The sequence below is a fragment of the Podarcis liolepis genome, assembly GCF_965112155.1.
Source record: "Podarcis liolepis genome assembly, chromosome: 14".
NCBI classification, from domain to species: domain Eukaryota; kingdom Metazoa; phylum Chordata; class Lepidosauria; order Squamata; family Lacertidae; genus Podarcis; species Podarcis liolepis.
This window is the reverse complement of record NC_139569.1, coordinates 18,355,467-18,383,142: the sequence shown is the minus strand read 5'-3', so window position 1 is coordinate 18,383,142 and position 27,676 is coordinate 18,355,467. Positions and strand designations below refer to the sequence as shown.

Below are 27,676 nucleotides of genomic sequence, written 5' to 3'. Positions count from 1 at the left end.
TCTTCCCTGAAAATAGCCACCCAAGTAACCTACAACCCACATGTGAAAATAGATACCCCCACCACTGGGGACAAATATGTTCTAATATTTTACTTTAAAAGTGGGGACACGGGTACCACCTTAAGAGAATTCTGTAATGTGAGCCTTCACTCTCACCAAAACCGCAGCCTAAGTCAAGTGGGCAGATCTGGAGTTGTACATCTTTGGGAGATTTGCTGGTGAATCAGCATAATACCCCGTATTTTGATGGCAGTTTAGCAACAAAATCCCCATGCCCCCCCCCCCCAATCAGGTTGCTGAAATAACAAAGCTTGGGGCAACCAGGAATGGATTTGGGTATAGAAGGACTTTGAACAAAGATCACTTCCGGTACTCAAAACATACCTTGTGCTAAGCAGCTTCTGTGCAGGTAATTTCTTCCAGCTTTTAAACTGATTTTATCAGATGCAGCATACCTTAAGATACTCTATTCTGATGGGCAGCTAACAAACTTTGCTATGTTTCCAAGAGGTGCGGATCAATAAGCAAGTTTATCATATACATTAGCTTCTCCTTTGCCAGCGATAAGACAGTCTCATCTATGGAGATCCTCTTGTAGTTTTTATTAAACACCTCAGAGAACTCTGTCCACTCAATAAAGTCAGGAGTCTGTTATATTTTTAAAAAATTGTTTTTTATAAAAAAACATCACTAGCCAACATGAACTGTCATTGACATTACCTTCTGAAGGAAAAAAAGAAAGAAAGAAATCATTTAAGCCTGTCCAGTGTTTTTCAGATTCATGTAGTTAATTCCAAACACACAAGTTTTGTACCTGGGTATACATTCTAAGGAGGCATAATTGAAAGAAGGAAGCCAAACCTTATTTTGCGTCTCTGTTCAGAATCCTTAATACCAGTACAATTGTCGCAGAGGGTTGCAGGCACCATTTCAAAGTTTTGCACATGGAGGTGGTTCGGTCTAATGGAAGAACATTCAAGTCCACATGTCCAAGCTATTGGCTTCAGACTTTTAGTGTGATCAGCTTTGTAAGATGGATGGTTCAATCCATAGATCCCATGAACCAAATGAGCTTTTTCAGACAATGGGACAACTGAAGTGGTAACAGTTAATTCAAGTAAAATTAATTTCCATTATCAAACTTCTGTGTAGCAATAATTTTTCAAGCACCACTGCAATTATAGCAGAGGTAGAACCTTAACAATTTAGTAATCAAAGGGGCCTAGTATAAAGGAGCAGATAACAACAGAAAAAAGGGAAAGGAGAAAGAATATTGAGAGGAAAATAAAGAGAAAAATAAAAACTATAGGACACTTAACCAAATTATTAGAACATATTACATCTCCCACAGGTAGCTGTTTGCCGCTAGCTCACAAAAGCCACTATATTGCTTAATATGCACGGAAGGGCAAAAATAGCCCCCAGCCTTAAAACAATTCATTGGTAAACAGGATCACTTTGCTTCTTAGTAAACTACAGTAGATGCAGCTGCTTTGAAGTAGCAGAAGCAATGAAGAGGCAGTGCAGATCTCAGCTGTCAGACCAAATACTTCACAGGCAACAAAGGCCTCAGATGGGCCAAGCTCAACACCACTAACAGGGAAGTATCCACCTCTTGGGATACTGAAGAAAGGCATTAGAACAGAGCCAAGAATGACACTGAACCTTAGTAAAGAATGCTTGATCATTTCATGGACAGACATAGTTTACATGGAACAGAAGGGAAGAGGGGAAAGGAAGAATTTTTTGCGGGCCATATTCTGCAGGGGAAATGCCACAATTATGCCTGCTAGTGCCTGAATCTTGTTTTGGCCACAGGATAATATGTGGGGAAGACAACAGCAACAAGTCTTGGGGGAAATTCTTTAGGTAAATATTCAGCGAGACCAAGGCAATGCACCTCATGAGCCACCATGTACAGTGCAGCCTTCAACCATGTTTGCACCTGTTTGTTGTTAAAGTAAACAGCACCAGGACATCAGAGGCTTAAGAAGCCCAAGTTCATATTTTCTTCTTCATTGTACTCAGCCACATTTTTCCGTTTTGCTTGCCTTCTGCTGGAGTGTAAACATAATTTTGAGTCATGAGGAGATCCGCCTTTGTTCTTGGCAGGGCCCAGAGGCTGCACTGAGGTAGCTTTTGGAGATGCTCCAAAGTTGCAATCTATAGTGGAAGTAGGGCTGGTACTGTTGACAGAAGAATAGCCAGAGCTGGCTTCAATGGTGCCCTTTGGCTGGCTGTGGTGCATTAGCCATCCCTTGCCAGCACCTGGTGGGTCATAATTATTTAGGTCAAATGTAGATCCCTCTTTGGCAATGCTCTCTTCATCACTGGAGTCTTCACAACAGCCATAGCAATGTTCTTCAGGGCCCGTACAGACCACAGTTACATCCAGAACTCCTCTTGGAGCTGTAACTATACAGAAAAGTTGGATGAATAAACCTTACTGAAAAAAAATCAAGACTAATCTTTGTAGTGCACTTTAAGTGCCCACTTTTTGTGCTTTAATTCTGTCAAAGTTTACCCTCTTACAGTAAAATGCTAATGTTTAGCTTTGATAACCCCCTAAAAAAAACCTCTTCTTACACATGAAATTAGCTTAGCAGAGCTAAATGCTTTTCAACCAATATGCCAGTTTTCTATGTTGAGCAAGGTTTTGTTTCTGAAGTGAAGCATTCAAACATTGAGTCGTAAGTATTACTATTCCACTGCTTGATTGTGTGCCTAAATTCAACCCCCACCCACCCCAAATGCTAGATGGTAATACCCCCAAATGACACATCCCCTGCTCCCAAAATAACCTTACCATCTCCCTCCTTCTCTCCTTCACTTTCTTGATCTCCTTCATAGCCAGAGCAGGAATCCAAGCTCCAGTCCAGGAAGTTGTCTAGAAGGCTCTCCTCCTGGTTGGACAGTTCAGCTGTTGGTGTCGTTACAAAGCTTCCCCTGTCCTCCTGGATGCTGTCTTCTCTTCTCCTGTGGAAAGAGTATCTATGACCATTAATAAAATACTGTCAAAAGGGGAAGAAGAGAAAATGGGGCCTTGGATCAGCTTTTCCAAAGTCAGTGTTCAAAGTTGAGTGTTCTGCTACTCTACTTCTTTTCAAGCAATCATAAAACCATTCCAGTCCTTTCCATTAAGCACAACCAAGCCTAGTCTAATAGTAAACAAAACCACCACCACCCATTTTGAGCACTATCTATAGCCAGCTAGTTATTTGACACATGGAACCTTTTCTTGGCTGGACCTGGAAAGCTAGGAAGATTCCATTTTCAACTGTTTGCTGAGCTGCCCAGCACTGATGGCTTGCAAGAAGGCAGTACAGTTAACACAGTGGTAGACCACATGGCTTTGGATGGCAACTCTAGGTAGGGCTGAAAAAGGCCCCTTGACTGTAACTCCCAGAGGAGCTTCTGCCAGTCAGTGTAGACATATTGAGTTAGGTGGAGCTGGAGTCCAGCAACATCTGGAGAGCCGCATGCTCTCCACCCAATAGATGAGCAATGCAGAGTAGCAGCTGAGATCCATGCTAGGGGTGGTAGAAGCCAATACTCCAGTTTGTACAAGGTTACAAATGCCAGAGGACTTGTCTAGTAGTCAGTGAATACCCCATCCCATCCAGGTAAAACAGAGGGACCAGACTTGCCTTTTAGTTCTCTTTCCCGATGGAGAAGTGAGAAATGTTTCCACTGTGTTCATGTATAAGGAGTCGGGCTCTGGATCTTCATGTTTCACTCCTAGCAGTGAGCAGAGCTGGCTGTAATTCATCACCTAAGACAAGTAAGCTCAGTGAGACAGCATAGCTACAGTCACACATGCTCTTAAAACTCATCTACTGATGCCATAGTAGTTTTCTGGATTTTGTCCCAGTCACCCTCCCCAACAAAACAAAAGCAAAGAAACTCCATACCACTCTTCTCTAAAGTACTACTTACAAGTGCAATCTTGCACATCTTTACTTGAAAGTAAATCCACTGAGCTCAACTGTGCTTAGTTCCACACAAATATGGATAGGAATGAGGCTATAATAAGTTCAACAAGAGGTTTTGTGGATGGAAATTGGCATGGGCTAGTTTTAATCACCGAGTCTGCAAGTTAAAGGCAGGTTTCCAATGAACCTACTTTGGATCAGGTCTGTAAAAGAAAAATATTAAAAAATGGCATTGCTTTTTATTGGTGAATGGTAGTTTTTATTAAGTTCTTAAATATTAGATGGCTTACTGAAGGAAATGTAAAGTTATTTATCATTATGTGGACATCACATTTTTCCTCCTAGGAAAAGATATAAAGTTCTCTTCCCATTTTATTGCTCACAACAATCCTGTGGTATAGGTTAGTCTTCCAGTCAGTGACTGGTCTACAGTCACCCAGTGAGTTTCATGGCTTGAATGGAGATCAGAACACTCGTAATCTAACACTTTATCTTCACTAATATAGAGGTTCTAGAAACTTGCAGATTAACTATATTTTTAAATAGTTATAAACTCAACGATCAGCCACCAATAAGAATACACCATTTTAATTCTCTAGTGTCTCCACAGCATCACTCCAAGGACCCCAGAGGCATTGTGGGAGTATTAAAACAGTGGCTGTCAGCAAAAGTGCTTTGCTTGCTGCATATAATGGCTGCCAACCAGAGAAGGGTTTTTTCCTAGTTCCCTGTCCGGCAAGAAGCAACTTCTCCATTTCTGCTTTGGTAATGGGAAGTGATGGGAAGAATATTTTCCAGTGATTTTTGCATGGGGGGGGGGGAGAATCCATTTTATAAGTTTATTAGTAACAATGAATAAATGGATGCTAACTACACAGTATTAGGGAAGGTTTGCCAGCTGAATCATTTTTAACTTTGCCTGCTAAATGCTAGTAAAATAAGCATGCTGAACTAGATCACTCGCTAGCACATCAGAAAGTTTTCCAATGCAGACTGGAAAATTTTCAACACAAATTTGCATAGAACATTTCCTCAGAAGATCATCTTTGTCACCAAGGGGTTCCACTCCAGAAGGTGGGCAGCCTATGACTCCACCAGACTTGGTGCTACCCATCCAACACATTTTACTGTGCTCCATTTCCTTATAGATTTACAGTACAATCCTATAAAATGCAGTCCTGGAGCGTTCAGATACACTGGGACTCTCACTTTCTCTTTCCCCTCAAAAGCAGTACCTCTTCTTTGCCAATTTCTTCATAGCGCTCATCTTCAAATCGTTGTTTCACAGCAGTAAGGGACACCTGCCTATAATCTTTTGGGACATCCTCATGGAAACTGGGAGACAGAGGGAGAGATTGTAAGTACACCCCTTGTTTAGAGTCACTGGATAAATTTAACAAAACCACCAAGCATTACACAGAACCAATGGCTGCTGAAGTTTCCCTTTAGGTTTCCAAACCTGGCTTCAGACTCCAATTGTACTACTGACAGCCTTGCTCCCAGATCACCATTTTATATTTTATTCTGTGGGCACTGAAAATAGGAAGTGTCAGCAACCCAACTTGTCTTCTGGGACAGCTTTACAGCACTCACATTGGCAGCAAAAAGGCTTAAGCAGAGCCTACGGAGGGTAATTAGAAGAAATATCTATGGCTTTCCTTAGACAGAAAGCATTGGTTTCAGCCTGATTAGCATTATTTCCATTTTTTGCAACACACCCTGGGAGCTGCTGGTGAACAGTGGGTAATAAACTGAAAGATGCAAATAATTATGATAGCAATGCTATCATTATGGGTCTGTCTGCGTGCAACATTTTCAGTCCTCTAAACCCTGGTTTTGAGCCTTGTGCTTGCTTAAGCAATTAGCTACTCCCCCTTTCCTGCAAACCAGCCTGTTTTTACACCTGAGCCATCCATCTGCAGCTTGCACTTGCCCTCCACTTCAGGAATACAGACCAACTTCAGGTAGTTCTAATCAGAGAAGCCAAAGAGGAAATCTGGACTCCGTTCTGCATGCAAAAACATGTACCTTAACCTCTGGGCTCCAGTCCCTCCCTCCTAAGTGGAAGACTAAAATGCATGTTGTTGACGCAGCTGAGGATGTGATGAGAGAGGAGGCATCAGCTGGTGCAGGAGGAAACAGAGGGGAATGAGGAGTTAACCCTTTACTATCTGCTTCATTCCCTTCTTGACGAAGAACTGTACAAGCCTGCAGTAAGGAGGGTCGTTCATATCCTATGCAAATCTAGGAGAGCAGAAGATGCTTTTGTGGCCTGGGTGGGCCAGGCTGAGGATAAAACTTTCTAAGCCCCCCACCCCAGCTGTGAACACTATACACACTTTTTAAGTGCCCCAAGGAAAGCACACTCTTGAGCTGGCAGTCAGACCAACTCATTGCTTCAGATGCTGTCTGTAGGAAGTTCAAATACTATTGAAGCTGCATGTTCCAAGCGTGCCAAGGAGTATTTTGCAACAGCTGGGAAGACTAAGCTATTATGGCTCCCCCCACGGTATATTGCTACTCCATTTTTTTACCATTTTTTGTGGATATTCAGTGCACAGGGTATCAGTTCTTCAAGGGAAAACCCTGTGGCTTCACATAACTGGCTTGTCCAAGGATGAGCTGGAGAGAGAGAGAAAAGACATGAACAAAATAACCAATATTGTTCACTGGTTTCTAACACAGTCTGTTATTTAACTAAATTCTCAAATGAAAGCATTCAACATAGTGACAACCAGTTATGCTCCCAGATACTCCAATGGCCACTGCCTGAGCTCTTTGACTGAAAACTGTTCGCCCAGATCCTAAGAAGCCACTTCCACCTCTCCAAACTGAAGCTCTCCCTGTCCTCCTTGCAATCAGTTCAATCCCTACAGCAGGAGAACCAGACAAGAGCTAAAATGGGACTATTTTGCTGGATATTGTTCCCCAAAAGGTGCCCGAATTGATTCAGCAGGAAAATTGTTACCTTGCTTGTGCAATACTTTGGCCAGCAGCAAGGCCGCTGCAGACAAACGGGCAGGAGAGTATATGCAAAGGCCTGTGTTTAAGAGTGAAAGTTCACAAATGAAGCTGTAGAGATGCACAGTTCTTCTTTCCAATGGGATTATGTTCAGCAGCACTTCCTTGTAGTCCAGAATAGTAGGTATCTTTTAAAAAGTGGCAGAATAAAAGAGGTTACTTAAGGCCAACATACACAGGAACTATGCAACATGGTGTACTGTTCCAGGAACACCCTCTTTGCTAAAGGTTGGCTATTCAGTGCAAACAAACTTCTTATTAAAGTCACATGCATTTTATTATTTACATTTCTATCCCATTTTTGAGGTGAGGGTTACTGGGTTTTTGTCACCAGAGTCTGTTAGTGAATATTAGAAACTAATAAATGGTAGTATTTAGATAATATTTAGGATACGATGGGGAAATACAAGCTGCAGAACTGTGCCAGACAAAGAATTCATCGATAGCTTATACAAACCAGCAAGGCTGGGCTAGCTAAGTACCTAGCCATTAAGGGGTGTTGGCAATGCAAAAGAACTGTTCTCCCCAAAGAGTGGATAGAGGCGGAACTGGCAGGTTGGCAAGGCGATGGAGGGTGCATGAGGTCACAGAAAAATGTGTCCTTTTTGAAATCTAAAGGTGTACTGGGAACAAGAAGGAGGAAGTAGGCAGAATTCCATGCAGTGCTAGCTGGATGAGGCTGCACTGAGAGACTGGTAGCCATGACTGACTGCTGCTTTCAACCAAGGTTGCTGAAGCTAGCAGAGGGGCAATGAGAGACTCTTGGGATATGATGTTCTACACCTTCCATTGAAGACTCAGGTATACATATGTGTACAATAAACCATCAATCAACTCACTGCCATATCTTTATACATTCCAAGATGTACATCAAGAGTTGAAAGTCAGCTGGAAGAAAATCAGCCACCCCAACTCAAGGCTCTTGATCCAATACTGTTTTTTGCTAAGATAAGGGATCATTATGAACACTAACTATTCCCAAAATGTATGCCAGAGCACACTGGTGTGGGTACAGGTACCAAAACAGATAGAAGCAAGGGAAGAATGGAAAAATAGCCAACTATTAATTATGAACTCTTAGTTCAGGAGGCCAAAGACCTATCTAAGCAAAGCTTTCACCAGCCAAGAGAAGGCCACCAGGAAGGGGACTAAGCAGGTCTCCCTCAGAAGAGTGTTCAGGACATGGGCACAACCACTGAGAACGCTCCATCCAAACAGAGGAAGTTCTCTCCAAAACTTGGGAGGCAATATTTCAGTCCACAAGAGAACTTGTGAGCAGACCTCAGACTTGTTCAGTCCCTCCCCTCAAATTACAGGGCAGTATGAGTGAGCTGAACGAGTGGTCTCTCAACCCCGCAAGATAATCTGCTTTCCAAAAGTACAGATAATCTAGCTATTCATCTTTACCACCATCAGGAATATATCGGGTATGAGGAAGCCAAGAGCAATACAGAATTACAAGAGGAATATCCCCTAATTTGCAAGGTAGTTCACGGAAAACGCAAGGTAAAAAGCAGACCAGCATTTATTTAGTCAGCATTGCATTAATGGCACCATCTCTACAAGCTTACCTTTATCTTTCCTTCCAGGGCAGAAATTATCTCCCCCATCATCCTGACAAGATCTTCATATTTGTATGTGTTGTCTGTTAACCAAACAGCTTCCCGTATTGTCAGAATCTCTTTGCTGATAAAACTGTAACAAAAGATGGATTATCACCAAGGCCCGAACACATAGTGGATCTGTTTACTCATCCAACGCCAGATAGAATGGACAAGTCTCTTTCTGTATGTCTACACACATTATTTAAAGAAGCAGTTAAACCAGTAGAAGCTGATCTGCTGGTCTGATTTGTAAGGTTACACTGGAGAGCATCTGGGAAACATGAAGAAATACTTTTAATCTCTAAGCAGGAATGCAAAATACCAGTGGTGGGCATCAGTTCTCTGTGGTCTCCAAATTACAAGGCAAATCAGGGTTTCTGAGTCAGATCACACTGTTGACAAGGCATGTCAAGGTGGATCAAGGATTTCCTAAGCTTCTGAGGGGCAAAGTAGCCTTGGCTGCCCTAAACAACAATACACAGTAATTGTTTCCCCCACACTGAGAAACTAAACCAAGCAGACTAAGGAAATGATCAAAGCTCAAGAAGGGAGGACAGTTCTAACTTTTAATCACAGTTTATTATTTTTCCAGGGCACTCCAATCAGTTAATTTGAGATCCCCACCGTATCCCCCAAAATCAGTTAGGGACAGCACCTCACCCATGACCCTTGGGGCAACAAGTGCTTGCAGGTGTGACATTTTCCACACCCCAGTCTTTCCTGAGGACCCATGCTGCCCCACCTTATGGTTCCATTGTACCCATCCCCAGTGTGATCTGCCCTGTAGGAGAACAACAGCTGCTGTCATTGTGAAATTGAGCAGGTTCCATATATACAGAAGGAGTGACCATGCCTGCAAATCGCATCCAGCTCTGGTAGAAGATGAAGTCACTTTTCCTTTGTTATTAAAAAATAACATTTTAAAAGTGCCCTGTAGCTAGCAGGGTGGATAAAAATCAATGATTCTTTTAATAATAATAATAATAAATTGATTTTTTGTTTTAAATTGGATTTTTAAAATAAAATTCTTTTGGAGTTAAAAATCTTTCTAAAGATAGCTTTCTGTTTACCGTATTTTTCGCCCTTTAGGACGCACTTTTTCCCCTCCAAAAATGAAGGGGAAATCTGGGTGCGTCCTATGGGGCGAATGCAGGCTTTCGCTGAAGCTGCGGATAGCAACCTGCCGCCCGGCGCAAGGGGCGCCCTGAAGCAGAGCGCCCTGCCCGCCGGACGGACATCCGCAGCGTGTTGGAGCCCTGCGGGAGTTCCCCGCAGGGCTCCCCACGCTGCGGATAGCAGCCTGCCGCCCGGCGCGAGGGGCACCCTGAAGCAGAGTGCCCGCCCGCCGGACAGACATCAGCCAGCCCCACATGCTCGGGGGACAGCAAGGAGGCGCAGCGCTGCCATCCCGCTGTTCCTCGACCTGGTTCGGTTTCCCCGACCTGGTTTTGGGGGGGAAATAAAGGAATTTCCCCCCCTTTATTTCCCCCCCAAAAAACTAGGTGCGTCCTATGGGACGGAGTGTCCTATGGGACGAAATATACGGTAAATTACATTATAGTCCAAAGGCTATTTATCAGGAAATAAGGATTTGTTTTAAGTATTTCATGTCTGCTAAAACTCAATCTAAGTTTTTTAAAAAAAATGTTTAACCACATCAGTTAACAAACATGGATACATATGCTATAATGTTATTACTTTAGTTAAATAAATTATTATTAAGGAATGATTTTTTTCTCCTTCCAATAAAGTACAGCAGAAAAGTTGTCCAAATATAAACAGTTAGCTTATTAAACCTCACAATATTTCCATAATTATCTGCTATGTATTTCTAATAGTATAACCAAATCAGTAATAACTGTAAAAACTACTCTGAAATTTTATTCCAAAAAGGAAACCTTCATCTGGTTGTAAATATTAAGATTATACCAGCAAGAATGAGTCTTTCTGTAAAAAAAAATCAAATCTTACTGACTAGTGATTTAAATAGTGATTTAAATTGATTTGATTTAAATCAAATCCACCCTGTTCGCTAGCACTGCTACAACTTTCAGAAAAACTTTGCAGACCATAATTTTGTCCTGTAGGTACAGTCCTCATTAAGAAGAGCCCAGCCATCACTACTGCCAATAGTCAAGTTACTCACCGTGTACAAATAACCATGCAAGCAATCCCCAAAAGCTGAAGACAAGCCCGGGATACAGGTCTTATTTTCAAGTACCGGTCCACACAACCTACTGTCATATGGAGACAGAGGCTTGAGAAATCCTTCATGGTGGCCACTTCTACCAGCCAGTCAATCAGAATGTATCTAAACAACAGGAGCAGCCATTTAAAAGCAAGCAGACTATAACTGCACTATCAACTTCATTCAACTACAACTACATATGTGAGTTGCTGTTCCTCCAAAAGGAGCTGGGAGCAACATACGACAGAAAAGAAAACAAGACACAAGATGAATAAAACACATGGAAATAACTAGGATATAAACACATTTTATTGCGATACTACAAAATGTGCAATAAAATGTGCAAAAGCCACATTTTATTGCAGTACTAACAAGAGAATGAAGCACATCCATATTAAGGCTTGGAGGAGTTTTTTTACAGGCCAGTAAGTTTTCAATCAAATCTATGAGTGCTTTTTGCCATTTAGAGTGTTGTTTGGGATGGGGGGGGGGAGGACAAGCAAAACAGTGTCAGATTGGCATGGTCCAAACCACCGCAAACTGGAGAGCTTAAATGCTATATCATAAGTAATTCTCTTTTAAAAGCAGATCACTGTAGCTCAGGTGTGGGGAACCATTGGCACCCTAGATGTTGCTCAACTACAACTCCAGCAAGCATGGCTAATGGCGAGGGGTGTTGGGAGTTGTTGTTCAGCAATATCCGGAGGGCCAGAGGTTCCCCACACCCACTCTAGCTAATAGATGATGGAAGCACATTAAAGTAGTGGGCAGAAACAATGGGAGGGGGAGATGGCTTACGGCTTTCCTTCCACCGAGTATAACACATAGTTGAACCAGACAGAAGTAAACTCAGCTCCTTAGCTGTTTAAAATATCTTTCAATATCTACTAGTTTTTTTAAAATTATATATTTGTGCACATGTGTGTCTTTTCCTTTAGGTGGCAGTGCTTACCCCCCAAAAAAGAGCAATTAAATTCCCAAAAGGAAAATCCACCCTGTAGCAACCTAGCATTCTGCACAGCATGCTATGGAGAACTATAATAGACAAGCATCTGGCAAAAGCAACTTAGCAAGCAGCCTTTTCTGCTTCAGCAAACAATTCCCTCAGCCTGTCCTATGACTCTACCTCATTGTCTCGTTCATTCCCTTCTGAACCGTGAAGATGCTCTGCTTGCTGAGAGGGAGGGAGGCCTGGAAGAGCTGAGACACCATCTCATTGGAGGCTTTTGTTTCCAGCCCTAGTTGGTTTCCATTCCCACAAGCTTTGGCTAGAGCAATCTGTGTAACAGAGAGAAAAAGAACACAAATCAAGAGGGAAAATAATTTATCTCCAGAAAGAGCTAGTTCTGCTTTTTCTGAGACACCAATAATTCAAGTAATAGTTGTTGCACTTGGCTTATTTTAATGACACCATCTTCAATATTTCGGGGAAAGCGGGGCTGGGGACAATAACTTGTCCTAAGGGGACCCACAATAACTAATAATGCCTGCTTTGCTTCTTCCATCCATTCTGCCATCTGCAGGCACCATTTAAAAAACCACCAAAGTACACAATATAGCATCACTACAAGCACCGTGGGAAATTAAAACAGCAGAAAACTTCTCCCACCCAGCCAATGGTGCCAGATAAGCTCATTGGCTAGGGAGCCCACTGAGCAGCACCATGCCACAGGCACAATCACATCTCGAATCCGCCCTGAGGGGGAAAGGGCTTTAAGTGTGGCCACATTGGAATCAGCATTAACTGTTCATGATGAAAATAAATTATGGGACCACCTGAACCTCAAGTGCTGCCTGAACCCTTATATCCCAGCTGGATCACAGAGGTCATCTGCAGAAGTGTTATTCCCCAAGTTGGCGAGACTCGTGTGACAACAAAAAAGAAACAGAGCATTTAGTATTATCGACCCAGAATTGTGGAATACTCTGCCAAGAGGGATTCAGCAGGTACCTTCTGCTTCAACACTGAAAGCAGTTGGACAAAGTGGGGAAAAACAAAGATTCAGGAGTGACAGTCTTACCTGGGCTTCCCAAGAGCCCTTGGCTGCATAATCCCTGAGTTTCCTGAGGCTTTGAAGGTATCTACCAGGATCTGACATCTACAAGGAGGAATGGAAACAAAGTAAGATACTGCATATTTTGTGTTATTAACAAACTATCTTCCCTTTCGTACTTCCTATACAGTGGTACCTCGGTTTTCGAACATCTCCGTTGATGGACGTTTCGGTTTTTGAACACCATAAACCTGGAAGTAAACGCTTCGGTTTTCAAACATGCCTCAGAAGTCAAACATGCCACGTGACTTCCGTATTGAGTTTTCAGTTTTCAAACGTTTCAGAACTCGAACGGTCTTCTGGGACGGATTAGGTTCAAAAACCGCGGTACCACTGTACTTGCAAATTTGAGGACCGCTGTTCAGAATTAAACTGGGACTCCCAAAGACACACACCACTTTCTCAGCACTGATACAGTATTTACTTGGGAGATAGACCATGATTATGCACTTTTATTCTACCAAGGTCGTATTCACGCTTAGCCACCCACAAATGTACACATCAGCTCTCAAAGGGAGAGTTCTTCCAAGCACCCAACAACATCCAAATCCCTACACCAAACCATGCTACTGCCTTCATTCTATTCTTCTCAACATCAGCTGTCTGAGTAGAATTTTTTGTCTCCTACCAGAAGCTATAAGACAACCATCTTTTGCATGGCTCTTCAAGCCTTGTTTACCTGCCAGTATGATATTAGTGCCATATATACTCACAGAAGCTTTTCTGTTATTTTCCCAGAGGAGGTAGGCGCTGTGCAAGCATCCCTGCTTCGATGAGTTCTCAAACATTTCAAGAGCTTCTTTTCTTTTCTCTTCATCCTGTGAATAAGGGCGACATTTATTTATCCCCAACTGTTCACTTACACCCGCACACAAAGCCACTGAGATCCAGTGTTCTCTATAATGGTCTCAGCTGCAAGCCCCTCCAAGTTTTAATGATTCCAATAACTGAGAAGCCTACAGTTCAGGGGAAACTGCAGCCTAAATAATTTGGTGAGCAGCATGCAAGGAAATCCAAGAAGCCCCTGCTTCCTGCCTTCCAAACCATTGTGCAAGCTTTAACTCAATAGTGTGATCCTATACGTGCCTGCTTAGAAGTCTCATTGAGTCCCAGGCAAGTGGGTTTAAGATTGTAGCCTCAGAAGCATAAAAGAAGAGAAAAAAAGTAAATTTATGTTTAGAGACTGTGCAAGATTGTCTCTCTTTATTATCTGTGCAAGTGTTTCATATCTGTAGAAAAGATATCTAAAAAAACCCCAGTCTGGAACATGACAAGATTGGTTGTTCTAATCTTTCATATTTGATCTTATTAAGCGTAAACATAACATGGTTTATATTATGATCCTACACTTTCATTTCCGGCTCCGTGGTCCATTTATATCCCACCACCACCACCACACCCATTGTCCGCCTAAAATGACAAAAACAAATATCATTTTACAAAGAAAACAAACTTAACCAGTCAAAACCATTTAAGAATAAGATACAGATTCAGCTGGCTACAGCAATCAACAGACACTCTGTTAACATGGCTTGAGTAGTTGCAAATACAAAGTCCCACAAAAGATTTGGTAAATTTGGCATGGTAGGACAGTCACAATGGGGGTGGGGAACTTACCTCAAAGAGATTTAGGACTTTAGCTAGGCAATACAGAATTGATCCTCTCTGAGCCTAAAAGAAATGGAGAAGGGTATATTTGTTATAAAGAGAAGCCAAGTAGGAAGCATCATCAAAGTTGTCCTACGTAAGTTTTCCTTCGAACTTCCAAAGACTGGTGGATTCCTGAACTCATCACTTTTGTAACATAGCAACATGAGATCAGTTTGCCTACCAGATTGCCTTACCCCAACATGTGCCCAGTCAACCATTTGATCGGTGGAACTGGCACCACTACAGGTGCCACATCATACCCATCCCATATTTGTAAGAAATATATCATTAAGGGTGGCAGGACTTGCACTTGGGAACTCCCTGCCTATTGAAATCAAGCAGGCGCCTTCAATGTACTCTTTTCAGTGCCTGCTAAAAACATTCTTTTTTACACAAGCCTAGCCAAATGCTTAGAAAGTTAAGGTAATTTTGATTTGTTTAAGCATCTTAACTTTCGTATGTTTTTAAGTATGGCTGCAATATTTATTTTTTTTAGAATTGTTTTATCTTTTTGCAAACCGCTTGGAGGCTGTTTTAATTTTTTTTTATTTTTACAAACAACTGACATATAAATTTCATGGAATAAATAAATAATCCAGAAATACACTTAAGTCAAGGAGCTATTTTGCGGAATCAAGCAACCACGTTTGCAGTAAGTTACCTGAACTAGTGGGAGACAGCAAAAAGAAAGCAGGTTTCCGCCTTACTAATTCCTACTCTTTTAGTAACCACTTGTTGGTGAAGCAGATCACTTCCTTTCAGGTTTTACTTCCTTCCTCCTCCTCCAGTTCACTCAGTGTGAGCTATCGTGTGCTAGTGTTACCTTCTTGGCTCCATATCAGCTACAAGCAAAACGTATACTTAGAATGGCTTTAAACAAAAAAATTCCTTCCAGTAGCACCTTAAAGACCAACTAAGTTAGTTCTTGGTATGAGCTTTCGTGTACAAGCACACTTCTTTCGTGCTTGTACACGAAAGCTCATACCAAGAACTAACTTAGTTGGTCTTTAAGGTGCTACTGGAAGGAATTTTTTTGTTTTGACTATGGCAGACCAACACGGCTACCTATCTGTAATTAGAATGGCTTTGTTTGCCATGAGTAATAAACCTTGAGTTTTATTTATCCTTTCAACCAGCAGTCTTACCAGACTATTTCTGAACACCGCTGCAATATGTTCACCAAACTCCCAACACTGATGAAGGGGAACAGCATGCCTGCTCAGGGAGTGCTTAGGATCAGTTCTTAAGAAGTTCTAATGCAGAGTCTGAGCAGCTCAAGGAAAATTGGAAGGAGGGGGTGAGGCCCCTCATGTCATCAGTGGGGTGCCTAGACTTCATTAAGAGGAAACTATTAACTGGCTCAGGTCAGGAAAGAAAGAGGAACTGCAGGACCAGGGGGGATTTGGAGAAGCAGCAACTGGGGCATGTTCATGGTTCATGGGCAGGAAGAGCTAGTGTTTAAATAAAATAATAATTATAATAATAACAATAATTTATTATTTATACCCCGCCCATCTGGCTGGGCTTTCCCAGCCACTCTGGGCAGCTTCCAAAAAAATATTAAAATACTGTAATACATCAAACATTAAAAGCTTCCCTAAACAAGCTTCCCTAAAGATGCAATCATATACACACTTATCTGGGAGTTAGCCCCATTGAAATCTATGTGTCTTATTTCTCCAAGTAGATGTATATAGGATTACACTGCAAGTTAGTTTGCTTTTTTCCTGCTACCAATGGAAAGTGGGGACCAACGATGCATATCTTCCTGATATTTGAACTGAGCCCCGTCTAGGCTTTACAGGTTTTCACGGGCCATTTTCATAGTGGCCAGAAACATGACTTTTTTAAAAAAGGAAATAATATTCTCAGGATGCTCTGTTGTATGGCTTGCAAACTCCACCCCCTACCCTCAGAAAGTAAGCACTCAGGAAAATTAAGATACTGTGTCTTTGGCTAGAATGACTAATCCTTCCCTCTGCAACAGAAGCTTAAGTCTAAGGTAAGTCTTGGGTGAAAGAGAGATCTAAGTCTGAAAGCTGCAAAATAAGCCAGTTTACTTTTTGCTGCTGACACTCTGCTTTGAGGCTCTCGTAGACCACAGCTTTACAGCAGCTTCCACTCAGAGACCAAGGTGGGCGAATGAAAAGCCAGACAAAGGGGGCTGCGAAGGTGTTCAGACGTTCCGCCAGGCTGAAGAAGCGAGATGCTTTTAACCCATTCACTTCCGCACGACCCTCATCAGAGACCGATACTGAAGGAGTAGAAAGGGGAAAGGTTTTCTTGAAACATGAATTGTAGCAAAGCTTGGTTCTCTATACTACTACTCCTGTCTCTATGCAAGCTGAAAATCTGGCGGTAAATGTCGGAAGACCTACTTTCCTTGCAGACCTTTTTCTACCTGGCCTGGGAGAGCAGGATCTGATTGACTCCAGGTACAAAAGCTGAGACTGCTAAACAGGCTCTTGGGCTGGGTGTTTTGTTGGGGTGGGGCTGTTTTGTATCTTTATTTTAGATCTTGTTGGGATTTATGTGGAAACTGATCAGTTTGGATGTTGTATTTATTGTGTATGACTACTTTTGTTATGCTGTTGTTATGTACTTTTTCCATGCTGTAAGCCGCCTTGAGCATGGATTGAACTGTGGAAGGGGGCATACAAATTAAATCATGTATGCATGTATGTAAGGGACGTGGGTGGCGCTGTGGGTTAAACCACAGAGCCTAGGACTTGCCAATCAGAAGGTCGGTGGTTCGAATCCCCACGACGGGGTGAGCTCCTGTTGTTCAGTCCCTGCTCCTGCCAACCTAGCAGTTGTGCAAGTAGATAAATAGGTACCACTCCGGCGGGAAGGTAAACGGCGTTTCCGTGTGCTGCTCTGGTTTGCCAGAAGCGGCTTAGTCATGCTGGCCACATGACCCGGAAGCTGTACGCCGGCTCCCTCGGCCAGTAAAGCGAGATGAGCACCACAACCCCAGAGTCGGCCACGACTGGACCTAATGGTCATGGGTCCCTTTACCTTTATGCATGTATGTACGAAATTACCATACATAAAACAGTGCACGTAAAGGACCAACACACCATGCAAACAGGCAATGTCAAAATGGAAAGAGAGGCACCTATTCAAATGTTGCTGCCATTCAGAACATAAGAAGAGCCCTGCTGGATCAGGTCAATGGCCCATCAAGGCCAGAAGCCTCTTCACACTACAGCAAACCAGATGCCTATGGAAAGCCCCAAAGCAGGAGCTGAGTGGAACAGCCCTACTCTGCCCACCTGGTTCCCAGCAACTGGTAGTCAGAGACACAATGCCTCCAACAGTGGAGGGAGAACATAGCCATTGGGGCTAGTAGCCTTCAGTAGCCTTGGCCTCCATGAATTTCTCTCTTCGCTTTTAAACCATCCAAGCTGGTGGCCATAAATTGTTGTATAAGTCCAAACAACTCTTAGCAAACATGATACAGAAAGGGAAAGTTCCCTTGATATGAAAATTGCAAGACCAGCATTTAGGACTATATATAGCCAAGTCTACAGAACCCTACTGCCAACTTCTTATCCTCTAGCTTATGGTTGGGGAACCTGTGGCCCTTCAGAGGCTGGATTCCAACTCCCATCATTAGCAACAACGGGGGGGGGGCGTGCGTAGGCTTCCCCCTCCTGCGGCAGTTGTACCATGCTCCCAAATATTTTCCATGCATGCATTTCTGTGTATACCCATGACTTACAGCCTTCATTGTAGAGGTAGGCAATGCCCAGCTTCACAGCAGATTCAAAGTTACCCTTTTCTGCAGCCCTGTGCAAATATAGAGAAATTTATTTTTTTTTGGGGGGGGGGGGATACAGGTTTCTGAAAATTCTGGATTTTACCAAACACAGCTTAGATTCAATTCAGAAATTGGTGATACAATTGTCACTTATTCCACTGGTTGCTAAATAACCTTCCTGAGAATGCATTCTATGTGCCAACTTCTGTTCTCTGCCTAACGAAGACAGTGAGTTTCAGTTAAACCTGGTGAGAGATCTAAGTAACTGCTGGATTTGTGTTTTGAAAGACAGGGATTACCCATTGCTTCTTTCACCCAGAATTGTATGTGTCCATCTGAGACCAGTAGCACCTGGAAGAGACCAGTCAAGTCTGCCACCTATATTTTGATACACACCTTCTCTCTGCAACATCCAGCTAAGTATCTGTTCTCAGTCTCCCCCTCCTTGGTTAACACCAAGGCTGATCACTATTTTATGACATTTTGGTTGGTCCTAATAAAGATATTGTCCAACTGCGGTCTTGGATTTTTCCTCCATGTGGCTCAACACAGCTTCCTTTGATTTGTATGTGTGTGAACTGACATCCAACCTGCAACACATCACCACTGCCCATAAGACAAAGCAGGGGTAGATTTTAGTATGGCTGCACTCTCCATCTTTCCTCACTGTAAACTCAAAATACAGGTAGAAAGATTAGACCTTCTATTGTAAGAGGATGATACCCCCCAGCCTCCAATTAAACAACACAAAAGCACTAGATATTTACTGTATTTATACTGCAAAGGGATGGATGCAGGGTATTGGGTATTTTGTCAGACACTCAAAGAACAAATGGATTCTACCCACTGTAGGGGGCGGGAAGAAATCCCTCTATCTTGGAAGACAATAGTACATATTTTACCAGAATATCCTAGAGAATGGATTGATTTATTTTTGTACTATGGACAAATGCCAATACGCTGTTTGCAGTGAAATACAAAGCAGTGTTTGTCCATCAAAACATAATAGCCTCCAAAATATAGGTAGGCAAGAAGTTCCACACAGAGGGTGCCACTCCTGAGGTCCTTTTCTTGTATTACTCCAGCAGTCTGCAAAAAAGTTTAGCTGAAATATCTGCTTTTTCCAGAGAAAGAGATCTCAATTTAAAGGGCACACAGAGTTCTTGAATAGCGCAGTTCATGGCTGAATAGTTGACCACCACCCTCTGAAAATAGTAAGTGTCTGATCTTTGAACGTCTCATTCTCCTTAATCTTGAGGTTTCTAAAATTCGTAGGAGTTACCTTTCAAACATTTTCAAGTTGCTGGGAGAAGGCCACACATCTTGAAAACTTGCACAGGCCCAAACACTAGCATGGTTATCTACAAGGTACTTAAGATGAGAGTGAACCTAGAAGAGAGACAAGCAGGTAATTACAACCAAAGGGATTCAAAATGGCCCTGCTCATGGTCAATTAACCCAAAGACGGTGGCACAGCACTACACTTTCCATTTTCAAGCAATGAGGTCCAAGCTAGATATTATATATCAGGGGCTGTCAGCATGGTGCCCGTGGGCACAGTGGTGCCCTTGAAGTCTTTCCCTGGCACCCCTCCCACCCACTGCCCCCTAGCTCGTTAGGTGGTGACGACTGTTACCTTTTTTCTTCTTTGAAAGGTTCATAAAACTAAAAAAGGAAGTTGGAAGAATGACACTCTTTCCCACTTCCTCTCCCAGCTCTATGGGCTTTTCAAAGCTCAGATTAATTCTACTGGATCTCCTGGAAACTGCACATGCACATACTCAGAAATCCAAATATGCCCATGGCTCTAAAAGGGCTGGTGACCCCTATGTGAAATGCATGCATTAAAATGTGCTTTTCTTTTCTGTAAAGGAGAAGGCACACAATCAGGCACAGCAATGCTGTGGGCAAGAATTGCTCCCTCACTCCAACTCTGTTACTTCCTGTGAAGGGTGAGCTGTTAACCCATAGGACCATCGCCACCAAACAAAGCATTAACACTTAATTTACAGTATGAACTAATCTAGCCCTGAAAGCTGAAGACGTTCCAGCTTCCAAAAAACTATTACATAACTCCAGAGCCCCAACAGATGTTAAAATCCTAATATGAGGACTCAACTTTGCTGTGACTCCAAAAGACAGAGCAATCACAACAGATTTTAAATTTGGTTCAGAAACTTGACTTGGGGAGCATGCAGATACCCAAGTGTCAGTAATAACAGGTGGCCAGACCATATAACACTGATAGTGTACCATCTGCATTGCCTGTCAGTGGGTTTCTTAAACCAACTTAGAGGGCTTGTTTTAATGGTTAAAAGCCCCAAACAGCTTGGGTCCAAGTTGTCTGGAGAACAACCTCCACCCATACTAGTCTGGTTGTAGAAAGAGAACAGGAGGAAAAGCTTTACTCCAACTCCCATCAGCTTCAGCCAGCATGGTCAGTGGTCTGGAATGATGAGAGTTGTAGTCCAACAATATCTGGAGATCCTCAGGCTTCCCACGCTCCAGGCTGAACATTTAGGATTCATTTTTCCTGTCTTTTAATGATTTTATTGTTAGACAGCATTATATTTTAATCACATGCTGCCTTGGAAGGATTCTGTAAAGCTATGCTAAATAAAGTACAGTATGTTTCCATGTATTGGATGAGGTTTTTTGACACAAAAATCATGTCAAAAAACTGAGGTCGGCCAATACACGGATAGTGGCACGGGAGGGAGATGCCACTGAGAGCGGGGAGCCATCTGGGGGTGCTGGCTGGCAGCACACAGCTCCCCCCATGCTGTTGCGCATGGGAAGCACTCCCTGGATCGTGTCCTGCGTGCAGCGGCATGGGGAAGGTGCCCTCTGGCCAACTGGCTGGAGTGCAACTTCCCTAGAGGGAAACACTCCCTACCTGTGTGCAGGAAACGATCTTGGGAGTGTTTCCTGCCCACAGCTGCGTGGGGGGAGAGGCTCAACAACTTTGGGCCATCTCCCCTCATTTTCTTAAAACTGAGTCCCCCAAAATGGGGTGGGTGTGTGTCTTATACATGAGAGTGTCTAATAGATGGAAAAGTACGGTAGTATTCCTGCAGTGGTTAAACTTACAGCTCGGAGGGAAAGGATGTCTTCAGCAGGCAGCCCCTTAAGAACGTGAAACAGAACATCTTCCGGGAGGCACAACAGCGTCAGGACTCTGGGTCTCTTCCTCATTCTTCGCTTTGAAGGGACAGAGAAGCACCTGGAGCACCTGCAGTGGGTCACTAAAGCAAGCGCAAGGTATTTCATCAGACAAGAGGTGCAAACATAGAGGCATGCATCAGAATAAAAATCAGCACGTCTGTGGCTGGCAGTACATTTTGTGCTCTCCTGCAAAGAGGGAGGACAGAAAAGACCACATCACAGCTTGTTCCAGCTGGACTCTATGCACACAAGTTCATTTATGATAAACCACCCTGTGGGAAGGGTGCTAAATGGCTCTTTATATACCAGTATTGTTTGTTGCTTGTTTTAATAATGTAGCTTAATGTTTGGCAAAACGTTTCGGAGGATTTGTATGCGAAAACGTTTTGATTTTTGTTTAATGACTTAAAATTTGTTTTCAGCTTTTCCAACAACAGTGCTGAGCCCAAAGCTCAAAACAGCAACATCAGTATTAAAAATTACAAACACTGCAATCCTATTAAAACACAACATATAAATAATGCAAAAACCAAAAGAATTATGTGGCAAACGATACAGCCAATTACAAACTGATAGTGATTCAAAATATCATAAATAGCTACTGAGGACCAGCTCTGTGCCAGTTGATAAAAGCAGTAAATAAAGGTGGGATATAAATACTACTACTAATAATGCAACATATTTCATCGGCTCAGCTGGCTGTAGAAATGTTTAGGGTGAGATATTAGGACAAATAAGGATCAGTATTCTTAGCCTGGGATATCAGTAACATGTAATCCCCAAAACTGTTTGGCTGGTGATTTGTAGAGTAGATCACTCCATTCACACATGCTTAAGAATGTGCTGCACATTTAAAGGATATCATCTCAAGAGAATTACAGTGCAGTCTTGTATAGGTTCACTCAGAAGTTAAGCCACATTGAGTTCAAGGGAAGTTACTCCCAGGTTTAAGAGATAGTGTGGTGTAGTGGTGAGTGTTGGACTAATATCTGGGGGTCAAGGGTTCCTAGTCCCCACTCAGCCATGAAGCACATTGGGTGACTTTTCTTAGCCTAACAGACCTCACAGAATTGCTATGTGGATAAAATGGAGGGAGGGAGAACCAGGCATGCCAGCTTGATCTCGCTGGAGCAGAGGTGCACAACCTGCAGCCCTCCAGATGTCATTGGACTACACCTCCCATCACCCCATATCACTGGCTATGCTGGCTGGGGCTGGTGGGAGTTGTAGTCCAGAAACATCTGGAGGGCTGCAGGTTGCACACTTTCTTTGGAGAAAAGGTGGGATATAAATGTAATAAATACGTGCATACAGGATTGCAACTTCAAGCATCTCTTGCACCATCCCATTTAAATCAATGGGATCTGAAACATGGAATGGCACTGTAATGCCATTTCTTACTTTCGTAAATAACCATAGACAAGCAAATCAAAATGTTGCAGAATGTATGAATGGCACAAAGAAAAATTGCATAATTATACCATTGGGAGTCAAAATGTAGCACCCACCTGTAGAAGCAGAAGTGGTTACTTTGCCTGCCAAACTATCCTAATTCTGTATGAAGTTAGTAGATATATGCTTTTATACAAAAAGCAAAATATTGATTTAAAAAACTAATCCACTTTAAGAGAAGCTGTTGATAGAATTCTGTTTCCTCTTCTTTTTGATAACAGTTTTAAGCTATTCATGTAACCTGCATAAATATCAGTACAAAAATTGATTTGTTGTTTTTGTCTATGAAGTGTAAAAACTGTTGCCCAATTAAAATAGAATGTTGTGCTTCTGACCCACAAAACACAAGAGAATTAGAACAATTCTCTTTAAAATTGCTTTAAAGAACCCAGGCATTTTTCGATTACCATTTTTCAGACAGAATAGCCTACCCCAACACTTTTGCCTCCTAATAATAATCCTGGCTTTTAAAACTACCCATTGCTTTTGGGTCCGATGCGGGGGATCCAAGGGACCGCAACAAGCACGAAGTATTCTGCAATTGTGTTTCATTCACATGAAAAAGCCTCAAGCCAATCCCCAGCCACTGCATTCCACTCCTGCCCCACTATAGGCTCCGCTTCCTTTTTAAATCCACCCGCCCAAATTACCGGGGCGCCCTCTCCTTGAGATTTACATTTTTTTAAAAAATAAACTCCGGTATCGTTTTGTTTTGGGCAAAAACAGGGGAGAAAAGTCGGGAAGGAAACCTGAACGTGCGAAGCAGGTCCCACTTAGACTGCCTAAAAATAAATTGCTTTGCAACGCACAGCCTGCGCGAACTGTTGAAGCAGTTTGAAGTTTTTACTAGCTGAGCTAGCAAAACAGAAGCCATTTGGGGACAATTCTTTCACACATGGAAGGCGAGGTTAAGATAAGCAGTTAACTAGCAGTCCCCACTTTCTATTAGCCTAGATACCTTTCTACCCCATTCATATTTTATCCATCATTCCAAAATTTATGTGCCTAGGACTTCCGGTGTCTGAATAAAAAGTATGTACATTATAAATGAAGCCAATTCAGATTCATGAAGTGTTATCCTAAATTGGCAGGCATATAATATGCATATATATGAGGCAGGGGGCGAGCTGGCTAGAACCCGGAATGAGAATTACTTGGAACTAAGCCTCATTTCCATTCTGAAGGAAATCAGCCCTGAGTGCTCACTGGAAGGGCAGATTCTGAAGGTGAGGCTCCAATACTTTGGCCACCTCATGAGAAGAGAAGACTCCCTGGAAAAGACCCTGATGTTGGGAAAGATGGAGGGCACAAGAAGGGGACGACAGAGGATGAGATGGCTGGCCAGTGTTTTCGAAGATACCAACATGAGTTTGACCAAACTGCGGGAGGCAGTGAAAGACAGGAGGGCCTGGTATGCTCTGGCCCATGGGGTCACGAAGAGTCGGACACGACTAAACAACAACAAGCCTCACTTATTTTCTTCTAAATAAGGGCTGGATCCCTTATGCAACAGGATTTCTGAGTAAGGACTGAACTGCTAATCAAGCTGTAAAACTAATAGGACTAATTAGGCCCGGAACTAGTATCCTGTCATATATTTCAGTGGGTCCATTTTAAGCCTAGCTGTCTTGATCCAACCCTGCGTAAGTATAGAACTGAAACCTTAAACCATACGACCATATGTCAAACCTGCTAAGAACTACGGACCACTAGATTAAAAGGGATTTACTTCTCTAGTAGGAGTATTTTGGGCTGCACCTCTTTCAACGCTTACATAGGAGAAAGCCCCCTTCAGCAGAGAGGGGGCATTACTTTCCTGGCACTACTAGCCAGGATTTTGGCTCAGTAGCTCACAGGTAACCGCTACGGATAAATCCCCGAGATTGTGACCAACTCCTTATTCATTATTAGTTACTAATTGGACCCCCAAACCCCAATTTACACTGGAGCAAAATGGAGGGAACATCCAGGTTTGCTCAGTCAGTTCTACGGAGCACCCCCGTTTAAAGACACCCATCCACCCGCAAAGGCGCCCCGGGGATGGGCACTCACCCCCCGCTTTCATTCCCGCTGGTACGCCTGTATCTTCGGGGAGCGCAGAGTAGCGCGGATCTACCGCCAAGTAGCTAATTCGTAGTAAGCGCCAATACGGCGAGTGGGAGGAGTCCCAATTAATCCCGCCCCTTCCCACTCAAGCTCTAATTCAGCAAAAAGAAAGCGCCTTCCTTTCAAGCCTAAAGCCCCGCCCCGCCTACGAACGGACTAACCAATCGGCTGTGAAAGCGCAAAACCTGAGTCCGAACCCCGCCCTTTCCTTCCTTTCTTTTAAATCCCCCGCTCCCCGTGCATCACGCCTAGCAACCGCGCGCCCACTTTTTCAAACCCATCCGGGCTTATGATTGGATAGTGGGCGGAGCAAAGAACGTGGTTGGGCAGGGACCGGGAAGCCGGCGTTTGCAGAGGCCGCGGGATGGTCATTGGACCAGCCGCGATGCAGATTCGAATTGGGGGGCGGTTGACGGTTCGAATGCCTCGCCGTGAGTTGCGTTGGGGCGCAGGCGCAAATAGAGGGAGCGCCGCTTCGAAATGCCGCATCGGCCGCGGGCGCTACGTAAGCAGTCCTACGCCATCGTCGCAGACTCAAATAAATGCGTTGTAGCCTAGGTCGGATATATACATTGAAATCAGTGGACCTGAGTAAGACATGTCTACAAATTTTAATGGATCTAACGTTGGATATAATCCATAGTTTTTGCCGCCTCACGTGATATTTAGTAAGTGTGCAGTTCTATATAAACGTAGAAAAAAACATCAACCCACTGATAAATAAGTATGTAAAGCCCTTAACAGCTTGGGATCAGTTCACTTGTGAGATTGCTTTACCTCAGATGTGTCCACTTGATTTCTTCCAGCTGCAGAATTGGCAGAGGTGCCAAGTGATATACTTTGGAACTGCCTGCATCTTGACATCAAGGAGCCTTCGCTTCTCTTTCTCTCTCTCTTTTGAAGCCTAATAAAAACATATGTCTTTAAGCAAGCCTATCCAGGCATGTAGAATGTTGACACAGGTTTTAATGCATTGTTTATGTTGATTTTAATTATCTGAATGCTTTAAATAGTTTATAACTTTTTACAGATGATTTTGTTGTTTCATCCTTTTTTGTAAGTCAAGCAATATATACACCTTCCAAAATAAATATGTAATAATGATAGTAATAAGTGAAATTTCTGAGTAGGACTGCTCAACACTGTACATCTGGAGTAATAAACCTCCGCCCTAGCTTGCTACTGACAAATTAATGACAGCAAACGTTGCAGCCTTTTAATCTCTCGTTGAGAAGGATAGTGTGACTGAAGGATGTTAGTTGAATAACAGGTGTGTAAAAACAAGGAGTCCTGCAGGAAACAAATTGCGGTACAGCCTCAGAGATCTGAGTGTGGGCTGGGTTCTTTCGCGTGTGGTTTTGTTTTTGTTTTTTGCTACAGCAGACTAGAACGGCTACTGCTGTGGAAAGTAAAATGGGGTGGTACAGCGGACTGCATCAAATCAGACTTTGGCCACATTCATATCATACATTTAAGGCACCCAGTACCTCCTCCCAGGGAATTCTGGGAATGGTAGCTCTGATAGGGGAATAGGAGTCTCCTAACAAAGCTCTGCGGGACATGGGTGGTGCTGTGGGTTAAACCACAGAGCCTAGGGCTTGCCGATCAGAAGGTCGGCGGTTCGAATCCCCGTGACAGGGTGAGCTCCCGTTGCTCGGTCCCTGCTCCTGCCAACCTAGCAGTTCGAAAGCACGTCAAAGTGCAAGTAGATAAATAGGTACCACTCTGGCGGCAAGGTAAACGGCATTTCTGTGCGCTGCTCTGGTTTGCCAGAAGCGGCTTAGTCATGCTGGCCACATGACCCAGATGCTGTACGCCGGCCCCCTTTGCCAATAAAGCGAGATGAGCGTCGCAACCCCAGAGTCGGCCACGACTGGACCTAATGGTAAGGGGTCCCTTTACCTTTAACAAAGCTCTGCCCCCCTTAGCAAACTACAGCTCCCAGGATTCTTTGGGGGAAGCCATTATGGTTTAAAGCTCTTTAGATGTATGGTGTAAATGAGGCCTCTGTGTGAGTGTTTATGTGGGTCACATTTCTGAATGGTTTCTGGTTGTTTATAATATTTATATCTTCAGCAAAATAAAAAATAAAAATAAATCTCCAAACAGTTTACACAGTGAAACTTGGCAACAATTAAAATGGCATTAACATCCCTTTACTGTAAATTTTCTGCTACAGTTTATGTTCCACTCACTTCCTTGAACAGAATGTTCCTCATGTCATGTAGGCCACACTAGATAGATGATATCAGCAGCAAATCCCAACTCTCTCGCCTGTCCTTAAAAGGAGGCTGCTGCGGGGAGCAATTTAATGATCAATCCCTCTTCCCAGGGAACACTGAAAAGTGTAGCTTTCGGATCTCCTAACAATTCTCAGCATCCTTTACAAACTACAGCTCCCAGGAGTCTTTGGGGGAAGTCATGACTTTAAAGTGGTATCATAGTGCTTTAAATGTATGGTGTAACTATGGCCTAAGTTTGTGAGGGGAACCCCCTGCCCTCCGGAACACAGGAAACTGCCTTATACTGAGGCAGACAGCACACCACCCAAAATTTCTGTAGTGAAAATAGGGATGTCCCATTCCATAATGATAATTTTACTATTTATACTTGACACATCTTACTGGGTTGCCCTAGCCACTCTGGGCAGCTTCCAACATAATAAAAACTAAACATTGAAAAAACTTTCCTATACAGAGCTGCCTTCAAATGGCTCGGGGTTGGGATAACAACATACCCTC

At 43.1% G+C, this 27,676-nt stretch overlaps 1 protein-coding gene across 3 annotated transcripts; it reads right to left on the bottom strand.

Annotated features, from left to right (window-relative positions):
* Nucleotides 1–651: 651 nt before the first annotated feature.
* CCNF (cyclin F) lies at nt 652–25,179 on the bottom strand. Of its 3 annotated transcripts, none has more exons than XM_083473662.1 (18): nt 25,097–25,179; nt 22,886–22,931; nt 21,303–21,457; nt 19,495–19,601; nt 18,174–18,241; nt 16,510–16,703; nt 14,417–14,470; nt 13,513–13,617; nt 12,767–12,844; nt 11,872–12,023; nt 10,704–10,868; nt 8,525–8,648; nt 6,901–7,081; nt 6,467–6,554; nt 5,168–5,267; nt 3,648–3,772; nt 2,807–2,976; nt 652–2,415 (listed from the first exon to the last, which is right to left on the bottom strand). In XM_083473662.1, the coding sequence occupies exons 3-18, from the start codon at nt 21,405–21,407 to the stop codon at nt 1,979–1,981; spliced, it is 2,253 nt and encodes a 750-aa protein (XP_083329788.1). In that variant the 5' UTR covers nt 21,408–21,457; nt 22,886–22,931; nt 25,097–25,179; the 3' UTR covers nt 652–1,978. The 3 variants fall into 3 exon arrangements, with proteins under 3 accessions (XP_083329788.1, XP_083329787.1, XP_083329786.1); XM_083473661.1 differs by lacking the exon at nt 25,097–25,179 and adding an exon at nt 24,882–25,066 and having other exon boundaries at nt 22,886–23,070; XM_083473660.1 differs by lacking the exons at nt 22,886–22,931; nt 25,097–25,179 and adding an exon at nt 24,882–25,066.
* Nucleotides 25,180–27,676: the final 2,497 nt, after the last annotated feature.

What these genes read in the sequence shown, in the direction of transcription:
- CCNF (XM_083473660.1), bottom strand. An exon ending in AAGTCCTAAATCTCTTTGAG is followed by an intron (nt 13,618 to 14,416) that starts GTAAGTTCCCCA and finishes CCTTATTCACAG; the next exon opens with GATGAAGAGAAAAGAAAAGA. An exon ending in TGCATGGTTATTTGTACACG is followed by an intron (nt 8,649 to 10,703) that starts GTGAGTAACTTG and finishes CTTTTGTTACAG; the next exon opens with TTTTATCAGCAAAGAGATTC.